The 14,490-nt window shown below is 41.2% G+C and overlaps 2 protein-coding genes across 3 annotated transcripts in view; one reads left to right on the top strand and one right to left on the bottom strand.

Annotated features, from left to right (window-relative positions):
* Positions 1 to 2,043: 2,043 nt before the first annotated feature.
* puraa (purine-rich element binding protein Aa) lies at positions 2,044 to 7,281 on the bottom strand. The gene is made up of 2 exons (XM_005735389.1): positions 7,101 to 7,281; positions 2,044 to 3,025 (listed from the first exon to the last, which is right to left on the bottom strand). The coding sequence occupies exon 2, from the start codon at positions 2,955 to 2,957 to the stop codon at positions 2,100 to 2,102; it is 858 nt and encodes a 285-aa protein (XP_005735446.1). The 5' UTR covers positions 2,958 to 3,025; positions 7,101 to 7,281; the 3' UTR covers positions 2,044 to 2,099.
* A 1,319-nt stretch (positions 7,282 to 8,600) lies between these two features.
* The window catches only part of nrg2a (neuregulin 2a), a 76,248-nt gene continuing 70,358 nt past the window's right edge, over positions 8,601 to 14,490 (top strand). Inside the window, exon 1 of one of the 2 annotated variants that reach the window (XM_005735392.2) lies at positions 8,601 to 10,119. In XM_005735392.2, coding sequence (XP_005735449.1) covers positions 9,711 to 10,119 — 409 coding nt within the window. In that variant the 5' untranslated portion in view covers positions 8,601 to 9,710. The remainder of the gene's footprint in view (positions 10,120 to 14,490) is intronic. The other variant, XM_005735390.2, reaches the window with a different exon arrangement.

Below are 14,490 nucleotides of genomic sequence, written 5' to 3'. Positions count from 1 at the left end.
GGGCTGAAAGGTAGCAGAAAAAAGTTAAGAATTCTGCTCCTATTTTTCTAAAGAGTTTGTAACAAACACTTTTAGCACCACGAGTCGTGCGCTAGCACACAAGGGGGCTGAGACACAAGAAATAGAAGAAAAAGGAGTTTTGAAAAAAAGAAGAAGAAGAAAACAAAAAGAAGCCATAACTGCGATCCAAAGCACCAGGCCAGCGTGTAAGCATGCGGAGTGTGTAAGGCACCAGGTTGTTTATATGCTGAAGAGGATGCTCCCAATCAGGTATCATTTAGGCTATACCAAAGGCTCCAAAAATAGGTGGTCAAGGACAGTCTAGTTTGCTGGTTTCCAGTCAATCTAAACATGGGAGCAATCATTTAATTCAATGCTGAGGTAAATCTGACAGTATCTGATTGTTGCCAGTTTCTCTGGAGTTTACTGACAGAGTTTATAAAACTGCTATCACACATCTATGAGATGCGACTGAACTGGATTAGAACCAGTTGTTTTCCGTGTGGCAGCCCAAATATTTACAATTAGACCAGAACAGAATCTCATCACCCCAGGTGGGTATTTGGGCTTACAAATCTAAAGCAGAGCTATGAGAATGTATCCAAAGTAGCCCCACACTGAACTTCACACCCTCGGATCTTAAAACGCAAGAAAGGAATGTGCACATCCAATGACATAACAGACATTCACCAACAGGTGAACCAGGCCGTCTTCACCTCGGCTAAGCCAGGCAAGCGCCTCAGTGGCCGTCCTCATAGTGTGATGGTGATATTTCGATTACTGTTCACAAGGTCGCTGCTTTTACAATCATGCTTTGAAACAACTTCCACTAGAACTACACCGAGCCTTTTGGATGGTAATCCCCCCCCCCCCCAGTCCTCGAACTTGAGATTCATACAACATAGGCAGATAAAGATACGTATGGAAGGGTCTTTGAGCCAATATTTTGGGAGACCAACGAAATCGTAGTGCAGATAAACATGCAGCAACAGCACTCCTTGGCACCATTTAGACTTTTATGACTAAACAAGATCACAAAAAGTTTGTTTCATATGTACTAACCGATTGCGCTCTTCCAGTTTTTACTATGCCAATCAACACAGTATATTCAGGGTCTTTTGCCTTGTTAAATAATCTGCAGTTCAGGCCATTTGCTACATGTTGTCTCTGCATTTCCTCTATCAAATACACATTTAGTACCTTTAAACTGAACACATTGCATTAACAACGAGACACAAAGGTAGTCTATTATATATCCATCTGCATGGCAACAATTTCAACTGAAACAAAAGTTACAATATTAATATATCTTTGAATGCCTCTGGCAAATGTCAAGATCCAATGACCAGTTCCTTATATGCAATGCATATTGCACAATAAATAGAGCACTTATTTCATTTCATGAAAATGCCTACACGTTCCTTTGTTTTGTTTTGAATATATATATATATGTACTGCATGAAATCTTATCAGTTTCCGAAGCAGGCCTAGCCCTCATATGATTTATGTGTAAACACCTCTCTACTCACAGGTAAAGGTAAATAGGATGGCAAGTACATGTGACAACCTTTTACAAAGTTTTGGAATTTTGGTCTAAAAATTAAAACATCTGATTTGTGCTGAAGTCATTTAACTCACATGAGAAGGAAACTTTTTTTGTCTCTCCTTTGAACTCGGCAATAATTCAATTTGAACATTGCAAACACTTTTTTTTCCTCTCCTCTTTACAATAGCTTTAACTGGTACAAAAGTTTTCTGTTAATAAGGGAAATAAACAGTTCAATATCATTTGTCAAGTAGGAAACAATGTTCAAATATAATGTTATTACTTTGTTTAGCAGCCTGTTACTGTATTAATGGTGGTTAAGTGGGGTAACATCCAGCGATGAGTGACAACATGTCATAACTGTCAGGTCGTGGAGGTTTCTTATATTGTGGGTGATGCTCCCTTGGTTAAACCAATACAGTTAAATCTTTAGATTTCTTTCATTATACAGTAGAGTGTTTTCTTTTTAATTATAATTCTCTTGTTATTTTCATTACTCTGGCATGTTTTTCCTCTCTCTCTCTTTTTTTTCTTTTTTTGTTTGCTGTCTATATCAATCCTCGTCTCCATCGTCCTGCTGCATCTCCTCTTGTTGCTGCAGCTCGCATGCCCTTTTCTCCCGCTGTTTCTCCTGGATCTTCTTCATCTCCTCGGCATATTTACAGAAAGTATTCCCAAATTTGGACCACACTTTGTAGGGCACTGTAATTGAGTTGCGGTACGTTGGCTTCACCTCGCTTACCCTCATAAACACACCGTACTTATTGGATCCGACGTCGAAGAAAAACCGTTTGTTGTCCACAGTCAACGATGACCCTTCGGGCAACTCTGCAGGTTCGTCCTCTACACCATAATCGTCAATAAGTTTAGCCAAAGCGTCACGAAACTCAATAAGTCCCTGGGCAGGCAGAGCAATCGTCTGGCCTTGCGTGAATCCCAAACCGGGCCCCCGGTTAACGGTCTGTCGAATCCTCAGAAACCGTCCCCGCTGGTTCTCTTTCAGATCCATATAGTATTTCCGATTTTCTCGGACCAAGAACTCGCTTTTGAGGGCTCGCCTGGGCTCGTCTTGTACCAACCCCGGGTTGCTCGGACCCAGCTGGGCATAATGTTCGATGAAGTCCCCCAAGTAGTCACGGAACTCAACCGCCACGGACATGGAGAGAGTGAGGCGGCTCTTGTTTCCACCGGCCCCGACTTCTGCTATCTTTAAGAAGCGGCCTTTCGCGTTCTGCTTAACGTCCAAATAGAAACGTTTGTTTTGGATGTCAACCCTCTTCGATGCCAGCTCTTGGGTCTCATGCTGGAGCCCGGAGGCCGAGCCCGCCCCTCCTGTCGCTAGGTGCATGGAACCGAAGCCTGGGCCCGTAGCTGCTCCTCCCTGCTCACTTCCACTGTCTCTGTCCGCCATGATGCTGCCTGCCTGCCTTCTCCCTCTGTCTGCTGCACAGCCACAGCGAGCCGGAGCTCTCGCGAGATCTACACAAGAGTATAAAAAAATAAAACGAGAAGGGCGCTTAACGCAGAGCGATTGCCATGTGTTTTAATGCCCTTTATGCCACACCGCACGACTAATGTCATAAGCTGTCACTAATATTGAAAGCGAAACCAACGGTTGTTGGAGGAAATGCGTCTACCAGCCCACTTAAGTTTCATTTCGTCTGTACAACTCCCGAAAAGCCAGGTGCTTTTCCAACCTGGAAAGACCCAAGCTTGCCCTCAAGTTTTTATCTAAGAAAATAGCCTTCTAATGCATCACCGACTTCACATCACAAGTGTATCTGTTTACGTGGGATGTGCTAACGAGTTTACAGATCACCGTTTGCTCTCAAAGAGTTGAAGAATTAAATTTTTTTTTTGATTTACAAGTCACAAGAAAATCGGTCTATACATATTATTTAACAGGACCACATCAGCAGCAATACAAATAATAGCAGGACTGACAAAACGAATAGCTTGTAACGAATAATTAGTTTTCACTCTAGGCGACAGTCAATTATTACATAATTTATAATACGTCTTACCTTTTATACATTGGATTTCTAGGCTATACTAAACACTGATATCAGCATTAGAATTAGAAAGGAAGGGAGGGAGGAAGTTTAGTTTAAAATATATGCGATGTATAGCTAATAATACAAATAAAAAAATTATATATATTAATTTTTAGTTTCCGATTCCCGTTTTATTTTATGAATGAGCAGTTTTGTTCTATAACGCCAAATCATGTCAGAAAGGGAGAGAGAGCCGCCATGTTAACTGTGTGGGAATAATATGAGCAGAGGTGGGTCTCACACAACATTGTTTCAGCAACTCAGCTAAGTTTCCCCACCCTAGAGGCTACTTACCTCTGCTTAGATAAAAGACGGAACAACTAGGCTAGCTTTAATACCACCAGTCATTCCTCAGTTTGAAATCTGTAAAGGTGCAAATTTTTTTTACAAAGGTTACATTTTTTATGTAGCAAAACATCCAATGAGCGTGCTCGGTATGTCTACGGGACATGCAAAACAGCTGCCAACATCAAGGCTAACACACACAGAAGGCGTGAAAGTGTAGCAACCCCTCCTGTAGCTTACGTTCATGAAAGAAAGGTGCTGTTTCTAAACTCTGACTTTGTGGCGACTATTTCTAAGGTAATCTTACCCACTTATTCACGCCTTAAGATAGAATTGTGTCACCCAGGTGTCCAAGCAAGGTCTGAACGCTGTCTCAGCGGAGCGCCCTGCAGCTCGCAGGCCTGCCTCATTAGTACTCGGGCCTCCTTCTCTTCAGCTATTCAGCGGCGGCAATGTCTGCTCCGGGTCAAAGCTCTTTCTTTCATTTTATTTTTTCTTACTTGCGCAAATGTGAAATTTGATGGGCAGACCTGGGCTATGATAGTTCAGCTCATTTGCTCTGGTAATATTTTGCGCATTTCAAGTAAAGCCACTGCATGGATTGATAATGGGAAAAGATCAAGGCATGCCCATCTGGGCCTACACAGATTATTACTGACTAGACCATGACGATCTTAGAGCATAAAAATAAGTAGTAATAAAGCCCCAAATAAATAAATAATAAACCCATCTTAACTTAAATTCTGCCCAAAAAATAAAATACAATAATCAATGCTGGCGATACTTTTTTTTTTTTTTACACGAAGGACCTTTTTTTTAGTCTTACTTCCGATTTACCTGGAAAACGATTTTGTTTTTTTGTTTTGTTTTTTAAAAAAGAGTGCCAAGACCTTTCACTCGAGGCATCTATGAGCCTGTATAGGGTATCTGTATTTTTAATTTAGCATAAATCTTCTGCCCTTCTTCCGCCTTTTCTAATTCCTTTTTCATATTTACCTCAAACTACTTTAGATTGCCTCCAAATCATTTTTACGACCAAAGATAAACAGCGCAAATAGGTTTTAAATGTAAAAATCGCTCAAATAGTGATTCCAGAGTTTTATTCAAGCGCACTACAAAGAGTTAGTAGGCCTATTATTACAAGAAAATAAAATTTAGTATTCAGTCAGTGACTGTGAGACAGCTGTCCTAGGCCTCGTCTATATGATTACACTGCAGAACGCCCAGAATTTAAAACATAATTGTTTCCCCCGCCGCTCATTCTTGCAGACTCGTTTATGTGTCGCTGCCGAGTCTAAATAAGGGAAAATGGTAAGATGTTTAACTGTGGGTATCCTTTAGGCACTATTCGTTCTTCACTTCACAAACAAGACCGAGCATTGAACCTCAAACTTTTATTTAGAATAGAAAATATCAACTGCATTGATGGAAACGTTGAGATACGTGATTAATTTACCTCTCAAAGTTGACCTTTCTTCTCTACCTTTCCACAAGACTGTTAGGCCTGACTGAAGCCAGTCATACAAACAAACCCAACGTAGAAACTTAAAAATAAAGTAAAATAAAATAAAAATAAACATGTATGCATCTTGACTTATAGATACTACTTGATTTCTCAGGCGTTAAATATTAACGCAGTAATTTGAAATGTTTTACATTTAAAATGCTGTGTGTATTCTGTATTTTTATAGTAATCATTTCAAATGCTTATTGTTTAAAAAAGAAAATTCCGGGCTGTGAAAAAAATATTGGGTAATTTAAAAAGTTACAAATATTAAAAATTATAATTTATTTAAACAAATAATGAATAATAAAATGTGAAGCAGGAGGACGCTGAAATATCCGGCAGATGCTAAGAGAGAAGTCGCGTTCAAGAAAATTATTCCCTCTAAAATTCCCTGAAGAAGAATTTAGGTCGCTCTTCTACTCTGTCCATCAATAGTGTAAATCAGAGCTGCAGGTGAGGAGACAGAAGCATGTGGGCCTTAAGAGGAAACAATACTCTTGACTAATTCTCTCCTTCTTTTAAACGTTCTCTTAATCTTTACCCACCTTTTATATTTTTTATACACATAAACATTCAAATATGACCTATTCTGCGCCTCAAAGGGTGATTCATTCCCCAGTAATTCCCACTTTGATTAAAAAATAAATGAATAAATTGTGATTAAAAACCTAACAACTGCGCGAGGATTAAACCAATGACAATTTTAGAGTCTAAACGTGTAACGTGTATGACTGTGATGTTCAGCGTGAGGTTGGCCTGTTGGTTTTCTATGCAAAAAAAAATCAACTAAGTTTGTCCGCACCTGCTCGCAGTGAACCTCTCTCATTATTTCATTGCCACTCCCCAGGAAACTCTGAGTACAAGCTTGTATTCTTTTCATTAAGTGTTTCTGCTGAAGAGAAGTCAACTCTATGCTGTTTTTTTAAAAAAATGATGTGCCCTTTCTTTTTATTGTTATTTTTTCTAAATAGATGAGTCCAATAAACACCGCTGTGGATGTACGCGAAATGGGTAAGTCATTCCTATTGCACTGAATGAAGGAACAGCACTGCAAACTTACAGGCCTCGTTTGTGAATAATGTGTCGGATTTAAAATGGCCTTACCTCTCTGGGCCTCAGATTGCAATGGAACCACTCATTTAGAATTTCATCAGACTTTCTAATCAAAGCGTTTACTGTGACAAGCTCATCTTTGTCTGAACAAAGTTACACCTAAAACACTATATACGCCTCTATATACGCAGATTTATGAAGACCCACTAGACAGATGAATAACTTATCAGTTAAGCAATAAATTCATCACCAGTCGGTACTTGGCCTATTTTCTTTCTGACAATTTTAAATTATGGACGTGGATCATACATGCAGGTCTTTTTCGGATCCCGAGATCGCATCCAACGCAGTTTTCAGCCTCAGAAAGTGTTGTCGCAGTTGGTAAAAGACAGCCGCTGTGATCACCTCCCAAAGTTTCTCCCTACATCCCAGCATAGGTGGCATCGCTCCAAATGCAGCTCCATTTTTTTTTTCATTTTTCGTTTTTTGTATCAGATCAGACAGATCGGTCGTACAGTGAAGTATTCATGCTTCTGTAAACTCTCCTAAGCAATGTCATATGCTTGGCTGCACGTCAGGACACTTACAGCACAGCAACAATGCGAATGACTTGTAAATAAAGCGTCATTCCACCGAGTGAGACTCCATAACCTACCTTTACCCCGCTCAGTCTGCAGGCGCAGCGCCTTAAAACCTCGACGGCCTGCCGCAGATGGCGAGACGAGGCAAAAGACACATGTGAATGCGCTCGGACTCCTGCCTGACAGCGACACGGACTGCTCCTGCTTGCTTCACAAGATGGACAAGAAACCGAGAGTCGTGGCACGAAGAGCGACACACGCACAATTCAACGCCGCTGCACGTTGCATGATGTCAACACGCAAATGTTGGAAACTCGGTTCAAGGGCGCCACTTGTCGGCGACACTGGGGAATTACAGTATTGTCTTTTTGACTGTAACAGGTATAGGGCAACATTTCTGGGAACTGTAATGCAGGGTAGCATCTAAAGAAGTGAAATCCGAGCGTAGTTTTTGCGTTAATGTTGTGAACTTGTGTGTCCCACTTTGCCAGTGGCAAAATGAATGAATGAATGATCTCCAAAAGTTGATTCTGTTCATCTGGACGCAGCGTTTTCAGTGGGAGAAACTTTTAATCACTCTAATTATTGGTTTTCCTATCAAAAATATATTCAAAAACATATGACCCCTGTACAAAGTCCTATGTCCTAGACTGAAAAACTAAAGTGACTATTTATAGTAATTCCCAGCCAAGAATTGATAAAGTAGCTCTGATCTTAAAGGGGAAATCCATTACCTATTATGTGATTGCTCCTTAAATGCTTGTTCCACCAATTCCTACATCATCGCATCTATCCCGCACTGGTCTGCAGAGTGCTGTTTAAAAATCGCATTCTCAATTATAGGTGCTGACAGGAGGACTTTAGTTCACACAGTAATGTCTTGTCTATTGTGAGCGTGTTTGACATTAACACTCTATAGGTCTAATTCAAATTTCAGCACCACGGAGAGCAGCCAGGTCTGTTTCAAGCTGGCAGGTGGTGCACGCAAGTAACTCCATTGTGTTATTATAAGTTACAGTATGGTTTTGAGAGTCTTTGGCTTCCTGGTTTTAGATTGATTTATTATAGAATTTATACCCTGACCTTTTTACCTTTTAAAGGTTATTTCACTTAATCTTGTGCACCTTTCATTTGAGCCAAATTCAAATCTAGCACCCTGCTGTGTCGCTTGTTTGATGAACATCAGCAGTTAGGGTATGTTACTGTCTCTCAACTACTCTCTGGTCAGCAGATGTCGCTCTTTGTGATGCAGTTACTTGGACATCATGTATCCGCATTCAGGCTAAAACCAAACCATTATAAATTTCAACTTTAGTTATATTTGGTATGACGATAATCAGTATTCCTATGTTAATTTGTGTAGTTATGTAACGTGACGTTTGTCAAAGTGCTTTGTCAGAACTACCCTGAATGAACACGTTTAAATATATATTAAAAAAAACAAACACTTTAACAATTTTCCTTCTTGTAGAGTAAAATAGTTCATCTGCGGTTTGGACCCCGGTGTTGCAGCTCTATAGATTTAATGCGGTCTTCCTTCAACAGCGTTTTTTTTCTTCTTCTTCTTTTTCTTTCTTTTTCTTCTTCTTCTTTTTTTTAGAGGCAGAGCAGTGAATGTGACCTGAATGCAGGGCATGACTTAATGGGATGAGACGCAAAACTCATTCAAAACAGTCTCTTGAAGACTCCGAAATGCTTTCGCAGCCTTAGTCATCGCAGCCATATGATTTCTCTGGGCTCAGCGGGTTTCCGTGTGAACCTGTTTCGGTTTTTGGAGCGATGCCTTGGCTACAGTGAAATGCGATTTTGAGGAGGGACAGTCATGGATTTTGGATTTCGTTTGTTTCGTTATAACGTGAGGTCGACACCGATAAAAGACCATGGAGTGATCGGCATACAGTAGCGGGGTTTGGGGAGTGAGGAGAACGACCCTTCGGTGCGTCGGTTGCCCGTGTCAGAGCTCCAGTTCTGCGTTTTTTTCTGTTGAGGGAGCCTCTTGGCAATCGGCATTATTTTCTGTCCGTCTGTGGCTCGTAGGGGAGGCGGAGAGAGAGCCGCGGTGGAAGGCGGCGTATTAGCGCTATAGCTGCCGAGCAGAAATAATTGCTTTATTTTAATTTAATTTTTTTTTATTTTTCTTTTCTTTTCTTTTCTTTCTTCTTTTTTGAAGGGGTGGGGGGAATGAAACGTGGCTTTTGTTTTGCGAGCGGACTACCAAACTTGTGGTTCACTGCAGCATTTTGCGTCTTTTCTCTCCGCTGCAGATGATACAGAAAACCATCATAGCGGTACCCCACCACTGCAATTTTTGGGCAAAGATAAGAGTGGCGTCGTCTTGCAGTTAAGGCTACTATGGCAGCATAGGAAGCATCTTCTGGAGAGAGTGAAACCGCCGATTCCTTGCTTAGCATGTCTACGATGCCTTATTATTAGTAGAAATCAGTGACTGGGTTTGAAACCCAGCGTCACCCCGCGGTTCCAGAGCTACTGTTTACCCACTAAAAATCACCCGAAAAAGCAGCGGATCCCGATGGCATGGACACTTATGCAAGGTCTGCCGCGCTGTCGTGCTACTGGAGCCTACTTGCTGTCTCTTCATTCAACCCAGCTCCATCGCCATCGCCCCGCAGCCGAGAGAGCCCTGCCGCAACGCGACCAGCGACCACCGAGCCAAAGCAGGCGGCATGAGGCTTGATTCAGTACATTTATCCATGCTGGTCATCGGGGTCTCATTCGCCTGCTACTCCCCGAGTTTGAATTCCCTGCAGGACCAGGCTTACAAATCCGCCGTGGTGATCGAGGGCAAGGTGCAGTCTACGCCTGTGAACGTCTCTGCGGAGCCGTACCGTGTGAATGTCAAAGTGCTGGATGTTTGGCCCCTAAACAGCGGGGGTCTGGAGCGAGAACAGCTCGTCACCGTGGGGGAATTTGGATCTGAGGCTCCGTGCACCAAAGTGAAGAAAAACCACAAGTACATTTTTTTCATGGACCCCACTGACGAGCCCTTGGTTTTTAAGGCATCGTTCGCGCCTCTTGACACCAGTGGAAAGAACCTAAAAAAGGATGTTGGAAGGATCTTGTGTGAGGACTGCGGTAAGTCAATGTAGCCCTAATGTGGAATACCGGTGAAGTCCAACCCGGAAGAATCAACGTTGTGTTAACAGCCCCGGGCTTGGGGCTTTTGGTAACAGGCACTCTGGTGAATTGTGGTTATTGTGGCCACAGCATGGCTTGGAGTCACTGGGTACCAAATAGGTGCCTAAGGGGCGTCTATGCAGCAATTTTCGACAACTCTCGCAGGCTCCCATAGCCCACATGATCAATCAAACTCTCTTTCTCTCTCCCATTCTCCCTGAACTGCAATAGACAAGCGCCTCGCACTGTTGCTAGTGAGGAATTGCAGTTTATGTGTACTTTACTATCTGCAGCCAGGAAAGCTGCTTTATTCTTTGACATTTCAGACACATTGCAGTGCACGTTTTACTTGTCGTTAGTCATACAATCATTGCAGTTTTCCAAATATCCTCGTGGCTTCTTTTATGAAACGTCAAACGCTTACATTTAAAGGAGCGAGCACAATTTCAGGACCAGGGACAGCGGCCTGTATCACCGGTATCACGTGTTGAAAATCACGCTGCCCTAGGCAAATTGGCTCCTAGGCTATATTTAGGCTACCGCCCTGCTTTAATGCTTTAATGCCACACTTTGTCGTAGCAGCAGCCCTTAGCATGTGAGCAGGTCTGTCTGCAAACAGACAGACCTGCTCACATGCTAAGGGCTAGCAGTGTGCTGTAGCTGAATCCTGAAACGTGATGCTGTGATTGAAAATGTCGAATTAACAACTTTCCCACGTCACACTCAAGCATTTTCCTTTTCTTGTTAGTAGTTTAAGAAATAACTTTGGTCTGTAGATGTTGTTCTTAGAGAGTAACTTGAAAACAACATCCAGGGCATTATGTTTGCAGTGAGGCATCATGAGCCTGTTAATCGCCATTGAGAGAATCAGGTTTATTGACAGCAGATATTTCAAAGGAAAATAACTTTGCTCTTTTCTTCTTTTGTTAGATTATTTTCTTGAGGATGTGGAAATTACGGAGTACAAAAAATAAAGGAAACTGTGGTGCAACAGGCTGCACTCAAATCCTGAATTATTGTACATATGTAGATGGACACAGATTTTTGCTTTTTCACTTGATTTGCATAAGCAATGTTGTTTTCAATGCCCTTTACTAGGCTAAAATGAGCCCCTACTACTTTAATTAGAAAGTAGTGCAAGTGTCTGTAACGTGAACTTAAAGGCCACATAGTTCCTTCATTGTGTCTAGGCTATGGTGTTTGCTACTCAGCTGTAAAATCTTACTTGCCTGTCTTCCACACTTCTTCCACAATGTTTAGGACACACATTTGCACTTCCATTGAAGCACTGCGGCCTAAAATGTGATGCGTGTCCTGTACTGCTGCTGTCTTAAATCCACTTAGTCTGTACTCACGAGACACAAATTCTCCCCTCTCCTCTTGATTGTGCCACTCTCACTGTGGCTTTTAAACTCATCATCTTGTTAGAGAGGTAACAGAAAATGGACCCTATTCCCTTTTGGATTCCCTGAACAGCCCAAACAGCCCTTGTCAGTTTTTCTGGCACTTATCAAAGCTTGTCAGTGATGTGATCAAACTGGCACAGCCACCTATTGTGTCACTTTGAGTTACCACACCCAGTTCCCGGGCCTTTTATTTACTTCAAAGAACCCATCAAAGTATGTGGTTATACATGGATATTAAGATCTCCCCAGAGTTTCTTTTCTGACCCCCCTCTCCTCCCCATTTATGGCTTGTCATGCAAACAGTAACAATATCCTCGTGATACTTTCAGTTCCTTTCTTTGTTCAGCGCTAACCAAAGATCACCAACCTTATGGTGACTATTTTTGGCATTTAACTATCTCTTAATGTTTGCTCATATTTTTTTGGCTTAACAAATCTTGTTTAGTCTCAGAGACTGATTCCAGGTCTTCTTAGGACCTCCCCAAAACTTGCCTTTAATCCCTTTTTGGCACCGTACAGATGCTGTCTAGTGTGTTAAACATATATACTGTGCAACTCTCAAAATTATGTGGTTGTGTGACTTCCACTTCCTATGAGCTGCCTTAAACTCAGGCTACCTACAGCAGTTAACACAGGTGTTAAAGTGAGCTGGAGCACCTTTAGTAAACGAGTAAATCTGATAGGCAGAATAATACATATTACTATTGAGTATGTTTTTTTTTCTACCTGTACTTGCTTATAGCCAAAAGGATGGAGTAATAAGAAAATAATGGCATGAAATCCCACAACCTCATTGTGGGATTTCGTGTCACATCCCCTTGTCCGTCTCATCCCTACTGAGTGTTAATGGTGCAGATGTAAATGAAGCTGCTGTGGTGGAAATTTAGCATCTAGCTCACTCCTCTTCAAAAGAGGAGTTAGCATAAATGTTGTTTATACTTTTGCTCATAAACATTATTTTTTGGTGGGCAGTAATTTTAAATGTATAGAATCTTGTTTTTGCCACTGAAAAAAATGCTTCCTTCAATTCATCCATTCTCTTCTGCTTATCCAATTTTAGGGTTGCCAGCGACAGCTGTTGTAGGGCGAGAGGCAGGGTACACGCTGGACAGATCACCAGTCTATTACAGGGCCAACCCATTGACACAGACAACCATTCACACTCACATTCAGACCTATGGGCTATTTAGAAATGCCAATTAACGTAACCCCACTAACATGTCTTTGGACTGTGGGAGGAAGCCAGAGGAATGGGAGAGTAGCCACGCAAACATAAGGAGAACATGGAAACTCCATGCAGAAAGTCTTGCTGTGAGGTAACAACGCTAACCACTGTACCACCAAATAAAAATAACAATACTAAAATAAAACCAAACCAAAAAAGGCAAATTTCTTTGCCATCGATAAATCAGAACTTCAGGTTATTATCTTAAAATTTAAAGTTATTATATCTCAAGAAACCCCAAATTCGGAGATATTTAACTTGAAGTTTTGGATTAATGGATGTCATTTTTTTTCAGTGGCAAAACAAGCTTCTGTACGCTTTGAAATGATTTCCCACTTAAAAATAAGTGGAAACAAGCTTAATAAATTCAACAAATATGATCACACACAAGCTGTTTATATGCAGTTTATATTGCAGTGTGTCATGCTAGGTAAATATACATGTGCTGCCTATTTACAATAGAGAAATGTGTTAGGCAAAGGAGGAAGATGAAACATAATTTTAGTTAAAGTTAACCGGTTATTTGCTGAGCAGATATTTGATAAACTGGAAATTTAAAGTTTACTTGTAATGCCTTAACTTTGGAGATTTTAATCAGACATGCATGACATGCTGTAGTTGTGTTTTTTCATATTGTGAAACATCTTGCAAAGGTAATCAAAGCATCATAATTTTGTGGTGCTGTATTCAAAGTTTGCAATGAAATACTAGTTACTTCAGTACAGTTTCATACAGGCTGGTTAGCTGGCAGTATTGTGGTGAATGTACAGTCATGTGCTATGTTGGACAGGTGCAGAGCAGATTGTGGTATTTATGGTCAATGTAAGTTTACATCAAGGGTAGCAGATCTTAATTCAAAAGTAAGCTGATGATGCCGATAAGCTTCACTCAGTGGAATTTACCTTTTATCTGAACTTTATATCATCTAGTGGTTTCAGATCAGGGACGATAGCTCATACAACATCTGCGTCTATCTTGTTGAAAGTTAAGTGGCAAAAATCCACAAAGAGCAGGGACTCTCACAGCAGCACCAGACCACAGCCTATACACAAAGGAAAATTTTACTGGATCTCACAATGCAAAATATAATTGCTTATTTCAAAGTGGTTCTTATGCCCACGTTGCACTGCTACACCCGTTTCCTCACCTGCAAAATCCCACTGTAACTCCCTGTTAACACCTGCACTTTGGCTGCAGGACTCAGTCAGCTGGGTGCTCTGGGTTTCTGTCAGAGCAGAGATGAAATCAGCAACAATTACACTTCTTATGCTACAGGTTACAGAAAGCATGCACAAACACAGGTTCATGTTAGCTATGAAAATGCTGCCCTCACACTGGTTGTCCATGTCTGGCTGAATCAGTAGCATTATCTGTGACATTACTGTGTATAAAAAAAGTTATACAGTAAGCTAGCAGACATATAAACATCTCACTCAAGTATACATTTCAGTATCATTGCATGACAGCCAGTATTTCCTTGGAGTTTAGTGCTGCTCTGCAACAGGTCACTGTTGATGCTATCACTTTTAAAAAGGAAGTTCGCTTATTATACAAAGCAGGCACAAGCATGTCAGATATACTGGTATTCCAGAATAAGGAAATCTACACAGTGGACCATAGTCAGTATTAGTGCACCATAAGGCCCAGTGACCTACTCCTCAGTACACAATTTGTGTTTACATCTCTTTTTAAGCTTGT

The sequence above is a fragment of the Pundamilia nyererei genome, unplaced genomic scaffold, assembly GCF_000239375.1.
Source record: "Pundamilia nyererei isolate P.nyererei 1_Seehausen unplaced genomic scaffold, PunNye1.0 scaffold00064, whole genome shotgun sequence".
NCBI lineage: Eukaryota > Metazoa > Chordata > Actinopteri > Cichliformes > Cichlidae > Pundamilia > Pundamilia nyererei.
The sequence above is the reverse complement of the archived record's forward strand: the minus strand, read 5'-3'. Positions and strand labels throughout refer to the sequence as shown.

What these genes read in the sequence shown, in the direction of transcription:
- puraa (XM_005735389.1), bottom strand. Translation starts at nt 2,957, where the DNA reads ATGGCGGACAGAGACAGTGGAAGTGAGCAGGGAGGAGCAGCTACGGGC.